General features: G+C 38.9%; 1 protein-coding gene across 4 annotated transcripts in view; it reads left to right on the top strand.

The window, feature by feature from the left end:
• The window catches only part of LOC103467731 (verprolin), a 24,472-nt gene that overhangs the window by 3,610 nt on the left and 2,007 nt on the right, over nucleotides 1-18,855 (top strand). The window contains exons 2-8 of one of the 4 annotated variants that reach the window (XM_008414383.2): nucleotides 7,590-7,816; nucleotides 9,588-9,645; nucleotides 11,038-11,116; nucleotides 11,241-11,282; nucleotides 12,848-13,311; nucleotides 15,570-15,707; nucleotides 17,621-18,135. In XM_008414383.2, the coding sequence (XP_008412605.2) occupies nucleotides 7,683-7,816; nucleotides 9,588-9,645; nucleotides 11,038-11,116; nucleotides 11,241-11,282; nucleotides 12,848-13,311; nucleotides 15,570-15,707; nucleotides 17,621-18,135 (1,430 nt within the window). In that variant the 5' untranslated portion in view covers nucleotides 7,590-7,682. Of the gene's footprint in view, nucleotides 1-7,589; nucleotides 7,817-9,587; nucleotides 9,646-11,037; nucleotides 11,117-11,240; nucleotides 11,283-12,777; nucleotides 13,312-15,569; nucleotides 15,708-17,620; nucleotides 18,654-18,855 lie in introns of those variants that run through there. The other 3 variants (XM_008414388.2, XM_008414385.2, XM_008414386.2) reach the window with 3 other exon arrangements.

Here is an 18,855-nt window from a genome sequence, read left to right on the forward strand (position 1 = left end):
ACACACACACACACTTAACCATGTCGCTGTTATTTGTGTCACTCGGAGGGTGAGGATTTCGCTCCACATCTACTCCCAGGTGGTTTATGAAAACCTGGGCAGATTGGTGAAGCCGGGCCGCCTGTTTCCAAACCGGCTCTGGTTTTATTAATAATGAAAACACATGTAAACGCAGAACATGTTCCTAGAAAATTAAACTCCCGCTGACTGCTACCAGGGCTAAACGCGTTCCTCAAAGTGCCTTTTCCACGAGGATTACACCTTAAACGCTTGTCTGCCTCCAAGGCCTCGCCCGGCATTCTGAACAAAACCATAAACATTCAGCTAAAGGAGATTATGGCGACCTTTAAATGTGATATGAAATGTGTGTAGTCAAGCAAATGTGCTGTCTGGCGAGCTTCAGACTTCCTCCCAAGGCGTTTAGAGGATGAAACGGATCCAAGTCAACAGGTGAGCTGGAACAAACAGCTACCTTTATGATTAATTTATTCATTGCCGTAAACAGAAGATAAATCRCCAGMAARCTTCATGCTTAGTTTTAACTGACTTTCAATTAAAAAAATACAGAAATTCAACTATGTGTGATTTAAGATGGGAAACATGTTTAACTACCTGATTGTAAATCTTTCCTTGAATTAAAACGCTTTCAGTTTTTCACATTTTGTCATGTTACAGCCACAAAACACAAACAAAAAAACATGAAGTACTTAMTAAGTGGAAGAGAATTATACATGGCTTTATACGTTTTTACAAAATAAAATATGAAAAACCTAATTTATTTGTCTTAAGTTCCATCCATCCATTTTCTTACACCCTTGTCCCTCAGTGGGGTCGGGAGGTGCTGGTGCCCATCYCCAGCTAACGTTTCGGGCGAGAGGTGGGTTCACCCTGGACAGGTCGCCAGTCTGTCGCAGGGCAACACAGGACAAACAACCATGCACACACACACTCACACCTAGGGACAATTTGGAGAGGCCAATTAACCTGACAGTCATGTTTTTGGACTGTGGGAGGAAACCGGAGTACCCGGAGAAAACCCACGCATGCACAGGGAGAACATGCAAACTCCATGCAGAAAGACGCCGAGCCGGGAATCAAACCCAGAACCTTCTTGCTGCAAGGCAACAGCTCTACCAACTGCGCCACTGTGCAGCCCTCGTCTTAAGTTCACTGAGTCAATTTGTTCTGTAATTATTTTCAGTAAAATTGTAGCTGCAAACCTTTTGTTTACCAGATTTGATTATTAGACTATAATTTTGCCTGCTTTTTTACATTTTTTAAAATAAAAGTCAGATCGGAGGAACACAGATTCTCAGATTATGATCCACAACATTTTAATAATCGATTAATAAAAATGTACTAATTAATTGTAAATATGTTAACATTTTAATTGAGATGTGTTTAGTCAAGTTATATTCAGAAATTTTTAAGCAAAAATTTATCTCAACACTTTTAAGCGGTGTGTAAGTAAAAACTAAACAAAGGCTGTTTTTAAAGTTTTGATTTTTAACAACACAAATAATTAATGAGGTCCAACCCAGATTTAGTCTTTTTCAGCCTCTAACTCAATTTCTCCCGGATTATTTAGCTCCATCCATCAGTTCTATCCAGCTTCTCTGTTCCTGCTAAAGCAACACATCCCTGCAGCATGATGCTGCCACCACCATGTGGGGACGTTGTGTTAGTTTAGTGTTTTGCTGCTTCTCATTTATGGCTTGTGGAGATAATTTATGGAAAACTTCCAGTCAGTTTTCCATAAATCCTGGTTTGTGGGAGCAGAGATAACAATTTATTATCCTGTTATGAATCTCTGCATCTCCTCCAGAGTTACCACAAACCTGTCGTCCGATTCCTTTAAGCCTTAAAAAAAAMCACCTTGACATTTTTTGGCATTAAGTTAATGTTTTTTTGGTGTCTGAAAAAAAATTAGCTGTTTCAAAAATTTCCCAGTTGTTGAATCACTTTCCAGGAGAAATGCGCTGTTACCTAGCAACCCCAGTAAAGCCCAGCCTGTTACCTAGCAGCCAAGCTGAATTCCAGCACATTTGGTCAGCTGGTTTTACCGTTGTACAATGGCTGCTGGAAAAGACAAGTGTCTTGTTCTTAACTTACCATTCAGAAAGCACTTAATGGATCCTTGTTGGTTATACAGGAGGCTCCACTAATGCTGTTCAAAGATGTATGATTGCACAATTGCACATGTGTTTGCAGCCATTTTCATGTGCGAGTGTAAACGTGGAGTTGGGGGCGTGGCCAGCAGCATTTTATTTAGATTTAAAGGGACAAGACGCCCTAAAACATGTCAAGACAAMCTGAACAGAGCAAACTAAAATCTGATTATCTAAAAATGATTTTGAACATGTCCTGTAACGCCCGTAGATCTATCCTAAYCTGTTMGAGGAAACGTTACAAATCACTTCTAGGGTTTGCAATTACAAGCATTATCTTTCATTTTCAGATGACAGATTTAACTTTAGTCATTCAGATACAGTTTTTTAAACTTCACCTTTGACCTTTCTGCTGTGGTTTTCAGTCTTCATGAAGCCTCTTGTTYTCTGATATTTTCTAACAAACCTCTGGCGCTGTCACAGAACAGCTGGRTTTATATTCAGATTAAATGAYGCACAGTTTTAGGCAACCTTTGAAAATTAGACTGAACTTATTTAATTCAGGTTTATCAGGGAAAAAAAGGCGAGAGGAAAGGAAATGTTCTCCAGGGAAAAGGGGAAAAGATTTGGAAAGAAAATGGAAATGATGGAAAAGAAAGAAAAGGGAAAATGTGGRAATGGGAAGTAAGGAAAGGAAATTACTAAAGGAAAAGAATCAAGGCAGTAAAGTAAGTTAAAGGGAAGGAATAAAGTAAAGGAAYGGAGTCCTCTTTGGGAAATGTGACATCTCGTTCTCATCATCTTCAAACACCTGCCACACGACGCCCACACGTCTTCCTTCCTCCCGTCTTCTCTTTTCCTCCACACCTCCACCTTCCCCCTTTCTTCTCTCTCATTACCCTCTCTGTCTCCGCCACTCAGCTCTGTTGTCAAATGAGCAAAGATACAATTATCCTGACACGGTCGAGAAAAGATGCATATTGTTCTTTAAATCCAGCCTGATATTTCAGACTTTTCATGATCCGTGCATGATGGATTCTCCGCTGTGACATTTAAAGCAGTCTGCAGACAGCTACAGCTATTAAAACAAGTTTGATAGACATGCTGGGAAAACATTCACTTTTACAAATCATACTTTAAAGAAGTAATTATAATACTTGGGCATCTGCTGCTGAAATGTCCCTTATTCATGGAGCTTAATAATAATAGTAATGATGATAATCAAAGTGATTTGAAGCAGAAAACAAAGCTGTTGTGTTYCCGCTTGTTAGGATTCCCTGAACAAAGCGAGGAAGCTCAGATCAGCGTGCACAGAATAACCGAACAGGCCTGTGTGGGAAATCTGCTGCAAATTAGATTTCATGCTGGGAACAGTTGGATTCATGTCTGGATGTCTACTCAGGGAAATGCAAATTACCAAAAAAGTCTGCAAACCCGCAACAGTAGGAAACAGAGCAAACTTTCACCGTCTCTTTAATGTGTTTATCATGCTAAYGGAAAGCTAGTTTTGCTTTCATATGCTGTGATGTAATAGTTATAAAGATGAAATATTACAAAAGAACAACAAATAGGTGTGGCTGATTATGTCATTTAACATGAAAGTTTTCTTTTTTTTCATGGTAAGAATTTTCATTTATTGTTGTCATGGAATTTTCACTTATTTATGACGACATATCGGAGCTATAGATAGAAAAAAATTCTGCAAAAAGCTCAGGCATTTTCTAAAAATGAGAAGGAAGTTTCTGAGTCTAAAAGCTAAAAATTTGCTAGAAAAAAAAAAAAGAAATTTTGAGATAAATTGTAGAAATTTTCCAGAAAGAACAAGGAAATTTCAGAGCTTCAAAAAGCCAAAAAAAAAAAAATGCTGGAAACCCCCCCAGAAATGTTTAATTTCAAATGTTCTAGAAAAAAAACATAAAAAAGGAGCAAATTTATGCATAACACCACACATTTTCTAAAAAAAAAAAAAACACAAGGATAATTGAGCTAAAAAAAAAAATTTGTAAAAAAAAAAAACAACTGAAATTTTGAGATTAATCTAAAAAAATGTTCTAGAAAAAAAACATATAAAATAGTACATTTCTGCAAAAAAAAAAAAAAAGATTTTTTTTTCTTTAAAAGGACATTTCTGAGCTCCAGAAGCTGAAAATTTGCTTGGAAGACATCCAGAAATGTTTAGATTGATCTTAGAAATGTTCTGGAAAACAAGGAAAAAGGAGTACATTTTATAATTTTTTTAAAGCACAAATCTTCTAGAAAAAAATTCTGAAATTTTAAGATTAATCTCAGAGATGTTTTAGAAAAAAAAAGAGAATTTCAAAGTTTCAAAAAGTAAAAAAAATAAAATAAAATTTGAAACTCAAAAATCTGAGTGTTTTTCTAAAAARTTTCTGTGATTAATCTCAAAGTTTTATAGCAAATTTTCACTTTTTCAAACTCAGAAATGTCWGATTTTTTTCTGAAAAATTTGTGAGATTAATCTCCTATTTTCTGAGTTTTGTCAGGCTCTTAGAATATGACATTGCAACCAAACACTGTTTYGCAACTGAGCTATTGCAAACAATACGACTGTGATTTGATACATTTATATATTTAGTGTTTCTATCCAGGATGCGTCTGGTCAGCAATCAGGAAATAGTGTTTATGGTTGGTGATAAAATCCAAAATAAGTGTATTATATGTATAGATGCCAATGAAGCCAATAAATAGAGGAAAAACATAGAGCCCTCTGCCTCTCAGAATATAAAACATTTCCTGTTGATTGCATCATTATCTTCTTATATCACGTTTTGTAGTGTCTGTGTTGTGCATTTGTTATGACAACCTGTTATTGTTGGCGTTAGACGCCGCTTCATGCCTGTGAATGAAGACAGCCTTGATAATTGTTCAGACATGATCCAAATAATTGAGATTACTCGGTCATTTGTGACAGTAACGGCGTGGGAGGAGATGAAGAGGAGTCGCTGGTTGTCAGACGGCGTCAAACGAACCAGAGGATGTTTTTCTATCGCTGAAGGTTTTGATTAGTCYGAGAAAAAAATCTGTGATTTTGATTTAAATATTTTTCTGTTCTGGAGAAACTGATAAAAAATATGGGAAAATATTCAGAATTACAGCATTTAGTCCAATTTCCTCTGCAGAAAAAGTTCATCCATTCATCAATTCATCCATCCATCCATCCATCCTGCCATCCATCCATTCATCCAATCATCCATCCATTTGGATCATTATCCCGTTCAATAACCAAATTATCTTTTATTTTTTTAGGTCCTGTTGTTTAAAATATTAACATGTCTATACTGGGCATGTGGAGCTTTTTCATGTACTAATTTATTGATTTTCTCCAAACCCCCCTCCCTGTATYTGCTGTAGTAAAACTCAACTTTAACATCATCTGACTAAAACATGTGGTTCCAGTTAAAGTCCCACTAAAGTTTAGCAAACTTCACATGTTTACATTTGCGATGTTGGGACAGAAATACAAACTTTTCTCTGGTATCACTCTGAAACAACACAACATGTTTCAATGTTACTTTGACTGAGCCATTACCTCTACGTTAGTTTATCAACATTCTRCTTCTTCTCATTTTGACAAAGACCAAAATACCAGAATAAACATGGAGGCCGCTCTAAATTGATACTTTAAGAAAGAYGCTTTGTTAAAGGACAAGATACAAACTAGTCMGTTAAGAACAAAATAAATATTTGAGAGAAAGAGAAGATATGCAGCCTGATCTGAAGCAGTCCTTATGCAGGACGCAGCCGTCTTGGCTCTGACAGACAAGTGAGAAACACACATGAAAACACAGTGTCATGGTAGACAGATGGCGTGATTTGACAGAGATCAGACTTGTTTGCTTGGTCTTTTGGTGCAGTTCTGTGTTTTTTGTTGTTTATTTATAACATATTACGCTGCCAGAAGAAATTACGTGGCAGGCGGCGAGGAGCAGAGAGTCGGGGGGGAGGGAAGAAAGGCGAAATATTTCTGTATGCTCATTCTGCTTTCACACTCGTCTTCGTCAGTGTTTCAGGTTCTTCTGCCTGCTGGCATGTTCAGCTCCGACTYGATGCATGCTTGTTGGTTTTACAGTGGTTCAAATGAAGAGGGGGGTAATTATTTACCCATATGGATCAACAGTTGTGGGACAAACAGATCRACTCTCTGCGATCTTTCCCTCAGTCAGATTCAACCAAAGAGGCGTCATTTTACTGTTGGTTTGCTCAAAATAAACACGTGAAAATTTGTGTTTGTGGGAAGTTGTGCTGTTGATGTCTGTAACTGTGACATAGTAATCCCTAAACATGCTAAAGCAGAAGCAGGGGCCTCAGGCTGGATGTCTATTCACTTCACTGCTCCTGCGCTGGATGGGAAATCAGACTGTCCTTCTTTTCAAACCACTGCTCTCCTTATGCCTTCAGCACAGAGAGGGCATTTTTAATTCTGGTTGCTTCTGGGCAGCAAACGATTAATTTTTATTAGTTAACTAATATGTCCGTTTAAATCTTATTTTAGTGTCGCAGTTTGGCCGCCTTCCAGCAGAGGGCGCCGCTGATRATTTTAAGCGGAGCCGTTGATGAAAAAACAGAGATGGCGGCGGGCCGTAGCAAAACGGCAAAAGATAAACGGTCGAAACGAAGTCCGTATGGGATGAAAATGCACTTTATGAGGTTCAGTTTTAAAATAAACTTCTTATTTTATCACCGCAATAGCGCTCATTTAACCGAGCTGTATGGCTGAGCAGTGTTAGCTTCTCATTCAAACATCACTKATGTGCTAAGAGGAAGAGATGATAGAAAAGCGGAGGCCATTACAGAAAAAATTTAACATGACGCGCCATTGAGCCCGGTTGATTTTAAGGTTTGTGAGTTAATTCACTTCATGGAGCGAAGTTTCCTTCAAGAGCAAACACAGAAGGTACTTTTGTATGAATATCTCTCTGTTCATGGGGAAATGTTTCACATATTTTWCTCTTTTCATCTTTTTTTGTGTTGTATTTTATAAATACGTCTTCAATTTGTGAGAAAAACAGAATTTTCTGTTTAGTCACTTAGTTTTTATACTGCTGACGATGTCAAAAGTCAATTAATTATTTTTGATTCAGCATATTATTAAACATTTTGCCCTTCTTGTTCTTGATATGAGAGAAAACTCATGTTTTTAAGACATGGACGCTTATCAATTAATTGTTGACCAATAAGAYCATTAATCGATAACTTKCATCCTTAATATTTTAGAATTGTTAGATTTTTTTTWAAATTCAGGATATTATGAAAAATTTWGCCCTTTATGTTATAAAAAGCCATCTTGATGAGAGAAAATTCGGGTTTTTAAGAAAATGGATGCCTATGAATGAACTGTTAGTCCACAGATAAGATCAGTCAACTCTAGATGAGCTCATTCATCGATAACTTGCATCCTTATTCGTAATGATTTAGAAAGGTCAGATAACGTTGTAATTAAGCCCTTCTCTGTGTCTGCAGATCCCAGTGAGACCGTGGCACTTCGCTGCGTGCATGAGTGTAAGGGTGTAAGTGTGTGTGTGTGTGAGAGCAAGTGAGCGCCAGCGCTCCCACATGGCCTCCATGCAGGACGGGCTGAACTTCACGGCTCCTCCCTACGGCAAGGTCCTGCTGCTGGGCGCTATCGCTGCTGCCTCAGCCTTTGTTGTTACCATCCTTATTGTGGTGCTCTGCGTGGGCTGCCAGAGGTGAGAGCAACACTACATGATCCGTGCATTTTAACCACTGCTTGGAAATCCACTTTTAGTTAAAAATGCACCAGAGGTGGGAAGTATACGTACTCCAAATCCGGAAAAGATGTAGTCATACTAAGTTATTAATTCAAAATACTTCACAATATGAAACAATTAATTTGATTGTCATGAATCAATAATTGAAATCATGTAATTTGCTGAAAAAAACAAGTAAATATTAAAATAAAACTGTACAAAAAAAAAACTTTTTGCACTTGAGAGAAAAAATAAACCTCCTGTGTCTGTAAATATGCTCTAACAGGAACTCCTCAAGTGGCATAGTTTTAGTTTCACTTGATTGATTCTTTWAAAAAAAAWAWAAAATCTGCTCCTTCCATTAATTAATCTAAAAATTAACCAACCGATCATCTCTACACTGTATTAATATTAAATCAAACAGAAAGAGCTTTGCTTTTTCCACATGTTGATGTTAAAAGTATTTATTTAGCTGTAGGTGCATCCTTTGTTACAAATGATCAAGCATTCACTAAAGGAATGCCATGTTATTTCATTTCAGGCAATAAAATGAAAGGAATTATTTGTATCTTTTAAAGTTTTTTAAATATCGTTTATAAATCATTTAATAAAAAATCTGCAGAATGTGTCAATGTTTTTATCTGACTAACCGATTAATCGTCAGAATAATTGATTAATCGATAGCTAAAATAATTATTAGTTGTAGCTCTAATGCAAAAAAATTCTATTTAAGATAAAATGGGAACTGAGCATCAAGATCTGCAGTGTGAACGCAGCCTAAGCTATAGTTCAGCTGCAGAAGAATGCTCTTCCTGATGTGATGAAACCATTTTATCTTCAAACAGAGCGACTTCTTGTCAGCTAAAAAATATCMAAACATTTTCACCTCYRTCTTACCTATCATGGCTGAGGCTTTCAAAATAAAAAGAGGTTCATACTCAAAACTTGATTCATCTGCATCACTGAAAGTTATGATTTGATTTAAAGCTTTTTGGATTTAAACCAAATAATCATGTAAACAYTTAACTCAGACAACAACCTTTTGAATACTGCACACTTTAAAAAAAGAATTTGGCAACAGACTGCTCGTGTTTTTTAAATGTCGGGACATTGCCTGGTTGAGTGAAAATTATCTGTAACTATATATAATGTTTGGCAAAGCTGTTCAAAGTGATCTGGRAAGTAGGAGCTCTTGGAGGTGAAAGATCAAGTCAAACTCATGTTYTGGCATGTCTAACAGATACATAGAAATATAAAAAGATACATGCTTAAAAAAGCTGTGGRWWAMCMAMMAARSYKSSYCCCMRRMYKRWWMYKRAAWWRRWTYMWKRARRWKKTTTTTTTCAAATCTCCTCTTTAGCTGCTGCAAGTTAAACTACTTAAAATTTATCAGCCCTATAACTCCTGGCTTTTTCTGCCAGACTTCTTTTTTTTGTTAAAAATATATTTTTCTCTCCCTGCTGTGACTGAGTTGTAATGAATCGTCAAGATTTTTCAGAGATAGAAACATTATTTGTAAATGAACAATAATTTCTTSTTTGGAAATGCATTCAGYTCTTGGCTTAATGTGCTTAGCTACTCCCACCACTGGCAGGCATATGTGCAAATGTGAATCAGTGCCGTTCCCTTGAATGCAGTCGTACAATGACTCAGCTTTGTACTAAAAAAAATAGACTCAGGCACAAACGCTGCACACTATCAGAGCATCAGATTTGCATCCTGTATGACAGAGCGCTGTGTTTTATCACAGGAAGGGGAAGACGCACAATGTGCCCGGTGAAGGTGGAAAACACCGCCTCATGGACATGGTAGGTATCAAAACAATCAGAATATCTCAGCTGGACTGCAGCCAGCAGATCTAAATTTAGGACAAAAAGAACAATTTAATATTTCTTTATTGTAACAATGATTAWTAGTAGGAGTGCACCGATTTATCAGCCAGATGATTTCCTTAATTTTGGGAGATTGGTGATTGGCTGATACTTGTATGTGAAGCCAATCTTATCCATTGATCTTATTTTCCTCAGCCACTGTCTAAAAATCAGCCACTGTCCTCTTCTGCTCTCCTGTCGTTGACTGAAGGGCCGACCCACTAGGTCACGTCTGCACGCGTTAAGTTAACAACAACARACTACAGCGCAAGGCATTCTGGGTGAATACAACCAAAACAAACCGATGTGTCTAGCATTAGCAGGAGAAATGACTCATGATCTTTTACTAAAGATGAAACAGAAATCCTGCAATGGCAAACATTTGTGAATAAGAAAGTTGTGCTCCATTACAAATGTGCGCAAAACTTTGCCCATATTCCGCTAATGTCGAAAAAAAAACAACACAATTTTGCAATTGGGCTGTTTCCATTTAAATAAAAAATGCAACTGAAATTACACGTGAATACGTCTGACATTAAAAACATGGCGCACCATCATCCTGCAGCTACTTCCWGTCGTCGTCTTCCTGGTTGCGACATCCTGCTGATGATCATGTGTGAAAAAAGTGTTTCCATTGCGTTTCTGCGAAATAAACCAATTTCAATACAGCCCAAAAAAAATACCAAAGCCAAACTTTTCATCGAAAAACAAGTTTTGTTCCCATTTAGAACGTTTATTTTCAAAATGTCAAATTGTGCAATGATTTGGTCAATGGAAAAGTAGATAGTGTATTTTTCAGAGGTTTTTGAGTTGTTTCCTTCAGTAGTTAGTGCTGCAGCGCCCYCACAGGCGAGGAGGGGAATGGGTTTTTCAAACGGTTTCGTTTCTTTGACAGTGTAGTGTAAAAGTGAAAATGTAACAAATGTTGCAATTTTGGTCCCAAATMAAACCAAATCTACTGGACTAWCAGGTGTGGAAACACCTTTAGTCACCATTTTAGTACYTGGATTACCAGAAGCTCAAAASAAGTCAATTGCAGAGTTGACAGCACCAAGACCAGCTGCTTGATGAAGAAGATTTCATGGTTTTATAGTTGTGACCCACATACTCAGTTCTATCTACAAATGCATTTTCCTCACAAACATTGTGCCAATTAAGGAGAAATCATAAGGTTTTCCAATGAATTACTGCCAAAACATATTGTTACAATAAAGAAATAATCAACCAAACTTAATTTTTAGAGTTTTGTGCTCAATTTAATTTAACATAATTCACCAAAATCATTCTGAGGTAATTTCTTTAGCCTTGTTGGTTTGTGTGTGTTTTCAGGGTATACTCAAGCAGTCAAAGCTGCGGTCCATCAGTAAATCTGACGCGGAGATGAACAAGATGAACTGCAATGGCAAAAGTGAGTGCATCTCTCACATGTAAACCTTGTTGTGTGCTCCTGTAAAGTGTACCTCATTGTTGTCATGGAGAAACTATTGTTCTTGTTTCAACTGCATGACAAAATAATTTCTGTGTCATTCAAGTTGATTTTTGGGACATGAACACAAAGCATCGGGGTATGCACTGTAAGTATCATTTATTTGTAACCATTAAAAACACCAAACTTTGAGTTTGAAGGTCTTTGCAGTGTTTCCTGGACTCTTTAATACACGTTCTGGCCCAAATTCCCTTAAAATATGAGAAAATCTGAGGAGATAAGACGAGAAATTTACCCGCAAACAGAATTCACATCGTAGTTTAGATTCAGCTTTATTTAATTAAGACTGTTCAGACCTAATTTATGAGCATCTCTCTCTCAAAGACACGAATCGGAGCGCCAAGGCGACTCCTGGAGCTCCATCACTCGGAGTCAACAGGGAGCTGCGTTTGTGGGCGCCGTGACAGGCGCCCAGGAGGATTTGAAGAGATAGAAACATATGTCCTGCCTCATATTTGTCCCRCTTCCACTGCAGAGTGATGAAGCCAGTTTGGATCCATATACTCAAACATCTATGTCAGTTCCCAGTTTACTGTTTCTTTCAGACAGGGCTGCGACTAACAATTACTTTAGTAGTCAATTATTCAGACGATTAATCAATTAATCGGGTAAAGAATCGGCATATTTGTGAGCTGATTTTTGAGCCTTTATTTAAATTTTTTTATTTTTGCAAGATATGGAATACATTAAAAGACGCAAATAATGCAATTCCTTTCATAAATAACAAATTTACTGCCTAAAATGCCACAACATTCCCTTAGTGTACGCTTGATCATTTGTAGCAAAAGATGCATCTGCAGCTAAAAAATCAATTTGGTGATTTTTTTAATTATTAATAATTAGATAGCAAATAGGACTTTTTTTTTTTTTTTTTTTTACAGAATTTGAAACAGGTGAAGCTAAAAATGACATCCAAGTTCTGGGTTGAACATATCTACAGACAAGGAAGGTTTTTCATCTTAGATGCAAAATATATATATATATATTTGTACATTTTTGGCTTATTACTGCTCTAAGCTTATTTCAGCAAATGGCTTTTTTAAACATCTTTGTAGTATAGTTAATGATTAATCAATTACTATATTAGTTGATGATTATTTCAATAATCAATTCATCTGATGAATCATTTCAGTCCTACTTCAAATACTTCCCTGTCTTCCCAGGAGGGGGCGCTAGAAAAGATTGGGGCGTCTCCATCTCTACCTGTGTGACACGATTCTGTATTATCCAGTTAGTGATTAATCTGTTACTAAATTAGTTGACAATTATTTAGTTAGCTTTTCAGCCCGACTTCTTATACTCTGAACTATTCCTTTTCCATTCATTAGTCTTCTAATTTCACTTCCCCATCTTCTCAGGAGGGGGGCTGCTACATCACCAGGTGGTGATTATTTCAATAATTGATTAATCACGATTCGTTCGGTTAATCGTTTCAGCTCTGCTGCCAGATATTCCTTTYTCCCATGTTCTTAAACCCTCTGAGGATCAGTCAATCGAGGGATGTGAATTCTGTTTTCTGGAGGGTGTCAGCTGAACAGAGAGTATAACAGCCGGCAGCATGAGCCCTGCGGAGGCATCTTAAGAAACGTCCAGCCAGCATGGACCTTCTGCCGCAGCCCAGCCGCTGGTCTAACTCTGACCTTCGTTCTCAAGGCAGGCAGCTTCCCCAGATCCCCTCTGGGACTGGAGAGGACAGCGAGCACACTTATTCAGAAGTGGGCCAACGTTCCTCCACTGCACGTACTGACGATGCCCTCTACGCCATGGTAGGCAGGGCCGGGCAGACGGACACTCCGGCCCCTCCGGCCGTTCCCGCCAACACCCCGGCGCCCCCGGACCCGGACGGCGAGGTGGAGGGATCGCTGCCCGAACCCGAGGCCCCGGTCATGTCTCCCCCACACSCTCCGGAGACGGCGGAGTACGCCTGCGTCAGGAAGCTGAGGAAGGCTGAAAAGGCGCCTCAGAAGAGGGACAGTGGGACGGATATGGCAGAGCCGCCCGCCCCACCTCCACGCCACGGGCCACCGTCGCATCCCGCCCCCCCGCCGCCTCACCCCCACAGCACAAAGTTGCCTCGTAGAAACATTGAGGCCTTCAATGTCCCATCATTCCCAAAGGTTGGTACAATTTATTCTACCATTTAGTTACTAGGTTGCTGAAATCTTTTGCGACATTTCTACACATTGAAAAAGTTTGCCTACCTCGATGTTCAGCTCTCAGATTTCTGTTTGAAGAAGTACCACGCCTACTTTCTAGAAAAAACAAGGACATTTCTGAGCTTGAAAAGAGCTAGAAAATAAACTCTTGAAAAAAAAAGTATTTTTTTTTGTTTAAAAAGTCAAAAATTTTCAAGTAAAAAAAACGCAGACATTTTGATATTAATCTCAGAAACTTTTTAKAGAAATGAAATGAGTAAACCTCGCCACATACTTCATCCTAAATGTTGAAATTGACTCTCACTGATTTTGTTGCGTCGAAAATGACATCAAATGTTGCGTTCCGCTAAACAAGGAAGTCGTCTCAGATCTGGGTTTGACGTTAGACCSGAGGCAACAGCGTTCTAGTTAAGATGTTGGAATTTCAACATGGCGGCGYCCATAAACATTATTTGCAATACGTCTTACATACATCACTTAAAACTTTACTTTCCAGACACCAGTTCTGATTAGTTCATTTTAGAGTTGAAAATGCTACATGTAACACTGATTTTGGAGGCATTCTTACTTACATGCCTTGTGAAAGAAACGTGTTTCCGCCACATGTTGCTACTGTTGATGTGAGGAGCGTCATATCGAAACGTGAAGTCCGCCTGGCAAGTTGTAACTGATGGTGGTTGGAGTTGCTCCCAGTTTCCCAGCGGAAATCCGATTCGGTTAGGCATTACAGTTGATTTTTCTAACTAAGAACTCGTAATTTTCCAGTTCCGTGTACAATTGGAACATATCATAATAACTCCATGTGGATGCGAGCTGACGGAGAACGCTCCGAAAACTACAACGCAGGGCATTCTGGGTAAAGACAACCAAAACAGACGCGAGAGTCTAAAGCTAGTGGGAGAAATGGCTTGCGATCTTTTGCAAAAAAAAACAAAACAAAACAACAAAGACAAACCCTAAAGCAGCTAAACTCTGAGGCCAATCCGGTTTTATTTACATTTTRGGAAGGAAGTTGTGCTCTGTGTCTTCTTCTGAGGTTTTTGTGTCGCTTCCTTCAGTAGTTCTTATTGCAGCGCCACCACAGGTGAGGAGGGGAAATGTTTTTTTTCTGTTAGTTTGAATCGTATGATAGTGCAACTGTAAAAAAAAAAATATATATTTTTTTGGTCTAGTTTCCCGTACAAATGTGTTAATACACTTGAAATGAGACCAAATGAACTTACAAGTAACTTTTCAGCAGTATATAGGAGCTTGWTTTAGTCAATAATACCTTAATGTTAATGAAAAAGTAAAAATTTCACTGTCAGATTGTTAAGCTTATAACATGAGAAAAATATCTTAGTTCCAATCTGCCAGTGGAACTAGAACTTTTTCATCAATATTAAGGAATTGTTTACTCTAAATAAGCTCCTATCTCATTCTTAAAAGTTGCTTTTCAGAAACAATAGCAATAATTGTGTCTTATTTTGAGCGTGTTAAGGTATTTTCACTAGAAACTAGACCAGAAATACTCGGTAATCTTTTGCAGCGTGGCGTTTCTGTGAGGTTTCCTCTTGGCGGAGGATCTGCGGGGCTGTAATTGTGCCAGTGATGCTGTTTCCCCCGGCTGTTCTCGTACACTGGCACTTCTGCTTAAACCTCTTTGAAGTCCAGGCTGTGAACCTCTTTATTTGTGGTCGGGTTCTTGTCTTTCTGCCCTCAGCGGTGTCAMCTCCTCCATATGTTCGCAGCAGCAGGACTGCAGGTTGGCTGGCTGGTTTCTACTGTACATGCATGGCTCTTTGCTCCCCTCCAGGTGACAGTGGGACGCCATTTGCTGCCCCCGTTTGAGGTCAGAAAGGTCGCGCTGTCTGCTGTGACCCGAGTTCATTTACACGCACAGTTCACAGGCTTACAAGCGTACGCAGTTTGCTCACAGGTCTGGCCGCCACAGATTTCCTTTTGGATGATGCAACTCGCTGAAATTGAGTCATCTACAATAAAAGCACCTGCTTCCTCACAGGCTCCACCTTTCAGGGAAAATCTCTTCAGCGCCGCATGAAATCCATTCAACATTACTCCAACACTAYGCCATTTCTTAAGAGAGGTTAATTTGTCACCCATGAGTCCGTTTGAAAATGCAATTTTCACAGCTGGAGAGGTCTTCCCGTCTCTGCAGCAGCATGCCTGAACATGTGACCAACTCTGTCCTAAAGCTTGRCTTGTTGCTGTGCTGACAGGAAGTGATGTTTATGGGCAATGGAGAGCAGTACATCTGGAAGCCTCCGGAGGATGATGACGTGCTGATGCTCCAGAATAAAGCACTGGGTCCTCTGGGAGCCCATTTAGTGGAGAATATACAACCGTCTGCCGCAGTGGTGAGTGACGACGACGCGTAACGCGATTCAAAATGTTAGTTGTTCTCCACCTCTAATACATCTACAGATCAATTTATTAACATCCATTCAATGTAGTAAAGTATTCATTCCCTTTGAACCTTTTAAGATTTTTGTCCCCAACACTACTGGCCCAGTCAAAGTAATGCACAATTATGAAGCAGAAGGAAATGGATATAGGATTAAACTGCAAAAACACAAAATCTTACCAACTATTTTTGGTCTAGTTTTTGGTGCAAATATCTTGGTGACAAATCCAACTTACAASTAACTTTTCAGCAAGAAATATGAGCTTGATTAAGTCAATAATTCCTTAATATTAATTWAAAAAGTTCTAGTTCCACTGGCAGATTATTTCACTTATAACAAGACATTTTCCCATGTTATCAGTAAAATAATCTCCCAGTGGAACCAGTATTTTTTAAAATCAATATTAAGGAATTATTGACTTAAAATGAGCTCATATTATTGTTGCCTTTCCTTAACAATATATTTTTTAAAAAACATGCAGTTTTAATTTTTTGTTTATCAGAGGTAAGAACAGGATTTGATTTATTCTTTGGCAGATTTGGGTCGCAAAAATTCAGTTCTGAGGCCAAAAATGGCCCACGGACCGCACTTTGAACACCCCTACTCTATAGAAATGTAAACAAAATATCTGACTTTCTTCCTTACAATCACAAATATCAAGTTTTAAGCATAATTTTTTGCACATTTTATTGTCTGAAATGAAAAAAATTTAAAATCTGTTGAAGATTGTAGACGTTGTCAACAAATATGTGTTTTACTAAACGTACTAAAGCTGCTTTATTTTAGCTTCAGCCCTTTGGGGCTTTACTGAAACAAGTCAGGTTTYTTTAATTGCTTGGTGACGCTGATGAAAACACAAACGGTGTCAAAATGTTGGTGTCCATGAAGCTTTTTGAGAAAAGCTGAAAACCGGTCAATGAGCTCCTGTGTTCTCTGCCTTTTCTTGTTTGAAGGTTTGTTTGTTTGCCGCTGGTGTTCGGTTTTGAAGGGAGGATTCCTCTTTTYCTTTGCTGGTGATTACCTTTAATGGAGGTCATATTTGTGCAGGTGTTTCTGCCACAGAGTATTTTATTTTCTTTCAGCTCCCTGAAGGTCTTTTTCACTTCATTGCTAGATGGATGGATTGAAAAACATTTACAGTTGTGCAGAAAACGGCTTTAATATAATCATCCTGTTCTGTCCGGAGAGTTTATTTCACTGGACTTGAACTATTTTTGCAGAGAGCTGAATGGAGACAAATACTTTAGCAAAACAATGTAGTTTTTGRCAGTATCCAAAAATTATACTCAAGTATGAGTAGCACTGCTTTAACTTATTTATTCTGAAGTAAAAGTAAAAAGTAGCAGGAAATTACTAAAGTAAAAAGTCCACTCAGTAACCGATCAGAACATTATTGGTCACACTGCGAAAACAAGATCTTACAAAGTAATTTTGGTCTAATTTTGTTACAAATATCTTGAAACTATCTTGAAACACTTGAAATAACTAAACTAACTTAGAAGTAACGTTTCAGCAACATATAGGAGCTCGTTTAAGTCAATAAATCCTTAATATTAATGAAAAAGTTTTAGTTCCACTGGTAGATTATTCCACTTATTTTACCAAATTACAAGTGAAATAATCTGTAAGTTTTAAAATCAAACTTAAGGAGTTACTGACATGGAACAAGCTCCTCTCTCTTACTGAAAAGTTACTTGTAGATTTGTTTTGTCTTATTTGAAGGGCACTGAGATATTTGCACTAGAAACYAGAGAAGACAGCCGGTCAGGTTTTGTGTTTTTGCACTRAAGCAGCTGTTTGCACCAGGATCCTTGAACATCTTCTTAACGTCTCTGAATAAAAAACATTTTCCTGTCTGACTCCAGGTGGCTGAGATGTACTCCAAAGTGTGCAAACCTGGAAAGAAGAAGAGAGCGATGCCGGGTTCTCCCCCGGCGAACCTCGGCTTCCGGACCTTGGGTCGAGGCGACCGGGACCGAGACGGTGGATTCAGCGTTGTGGTCAAACCGCAGACATGGGCCCCTCAAGAGGGCAAAGCGGTCGGAGGCTCCCTGGACGACCACTGCTACGAGTCCATCGGCACAGAGGAGTGCGACCCGGCGTACGACAACATGGAAGGCGGGGGCGCCTGGAAGCGCGAGCGGCCTCCGAACACATGTGCCACGCTGCGGCCGAGGAGGAAGAAAGCCCAGCAGCCCCTGCAGCAGCAGCACCCTCCGCCGCCGCCGCCCACGCAGCAGACGCCCAAGTTACAACACCTTCCTGCCAAAGCCCTGCTGCTGCCGGGGGAGAACCTGTACGAGAGCATCGGCGACCTGAAGCAGGGCTCCGCCACCTCCAGCACCACCACCATCTTCACCTTCAACGACGGCATGGAGATGTACGTTACAGGGCTCTGAGGCAGCGGCTGCACTGTGACCCCCTCTGAGCTGACACTGCTGGGTCCCATCATGCCCACCACACATACTGTTTACATTAACGTCACGACATCAGGCCTTTCACAGGCGCCACGCTGCAAAAACATCACATATTACCAAGTACTTTGCTCCAGTTTCTAGTGCAAATGTCTTAGTACACTTGAAATTAGGCAAAACAAAATTAAAAGTAACTTTTCAGCAAGATATAKGAGCTTGTTTTAGTCAATAATTGCTTTAGGGTGACCTGCTATGCTTCCTTGAACAGGTTAGGAGATATTTCTGGGCTTTKCAAATTCAAATTCAGAAACACTTTATTCATCCCAAATTAAATGTTGTTATAATTCATTAATTAAAATTTTGCAAAGAATTGCTGTAGATGGTGATGACTGTTGGCAGGGAAGGTCTCTTGTAGCAGTCTGTGTTACAGCAAATCTGAAGAAGCCTCTGACTAAAGACACTGGTGTCATGAAGAGGATGGCCAGGGTTGTCCATAATTTATTTGTACAAACATGTTCATTATATTTTTTGCACAAAATCAAAATTATTGTCATTGTGCAAGAAAATAAACAGCAACTCTGCAATGAAATACATAAATAAAACAAACAGAAAAAACTGAGATATTAAGAAAATGGATTTGGATGAATTTACGATGTTCAGACCAACAACAGCTCTTGGGTAGAAAC

The sequence above is a fragment of the Poecilia reticulata genome, linkage group LG7 (genome assembly GCF_000633615.1).
Source record: "Poecilia reticulata strain Guanapo linkage group LG7, Guppy_female_1.0+MT, whole genome shotgun sequence".
NCBI lineage: Eukaryota > Metazoa > Chordata > Actinopteri > Cyprinodontiformes > Poeciliidae > Poecilia > Poecilia reticulata.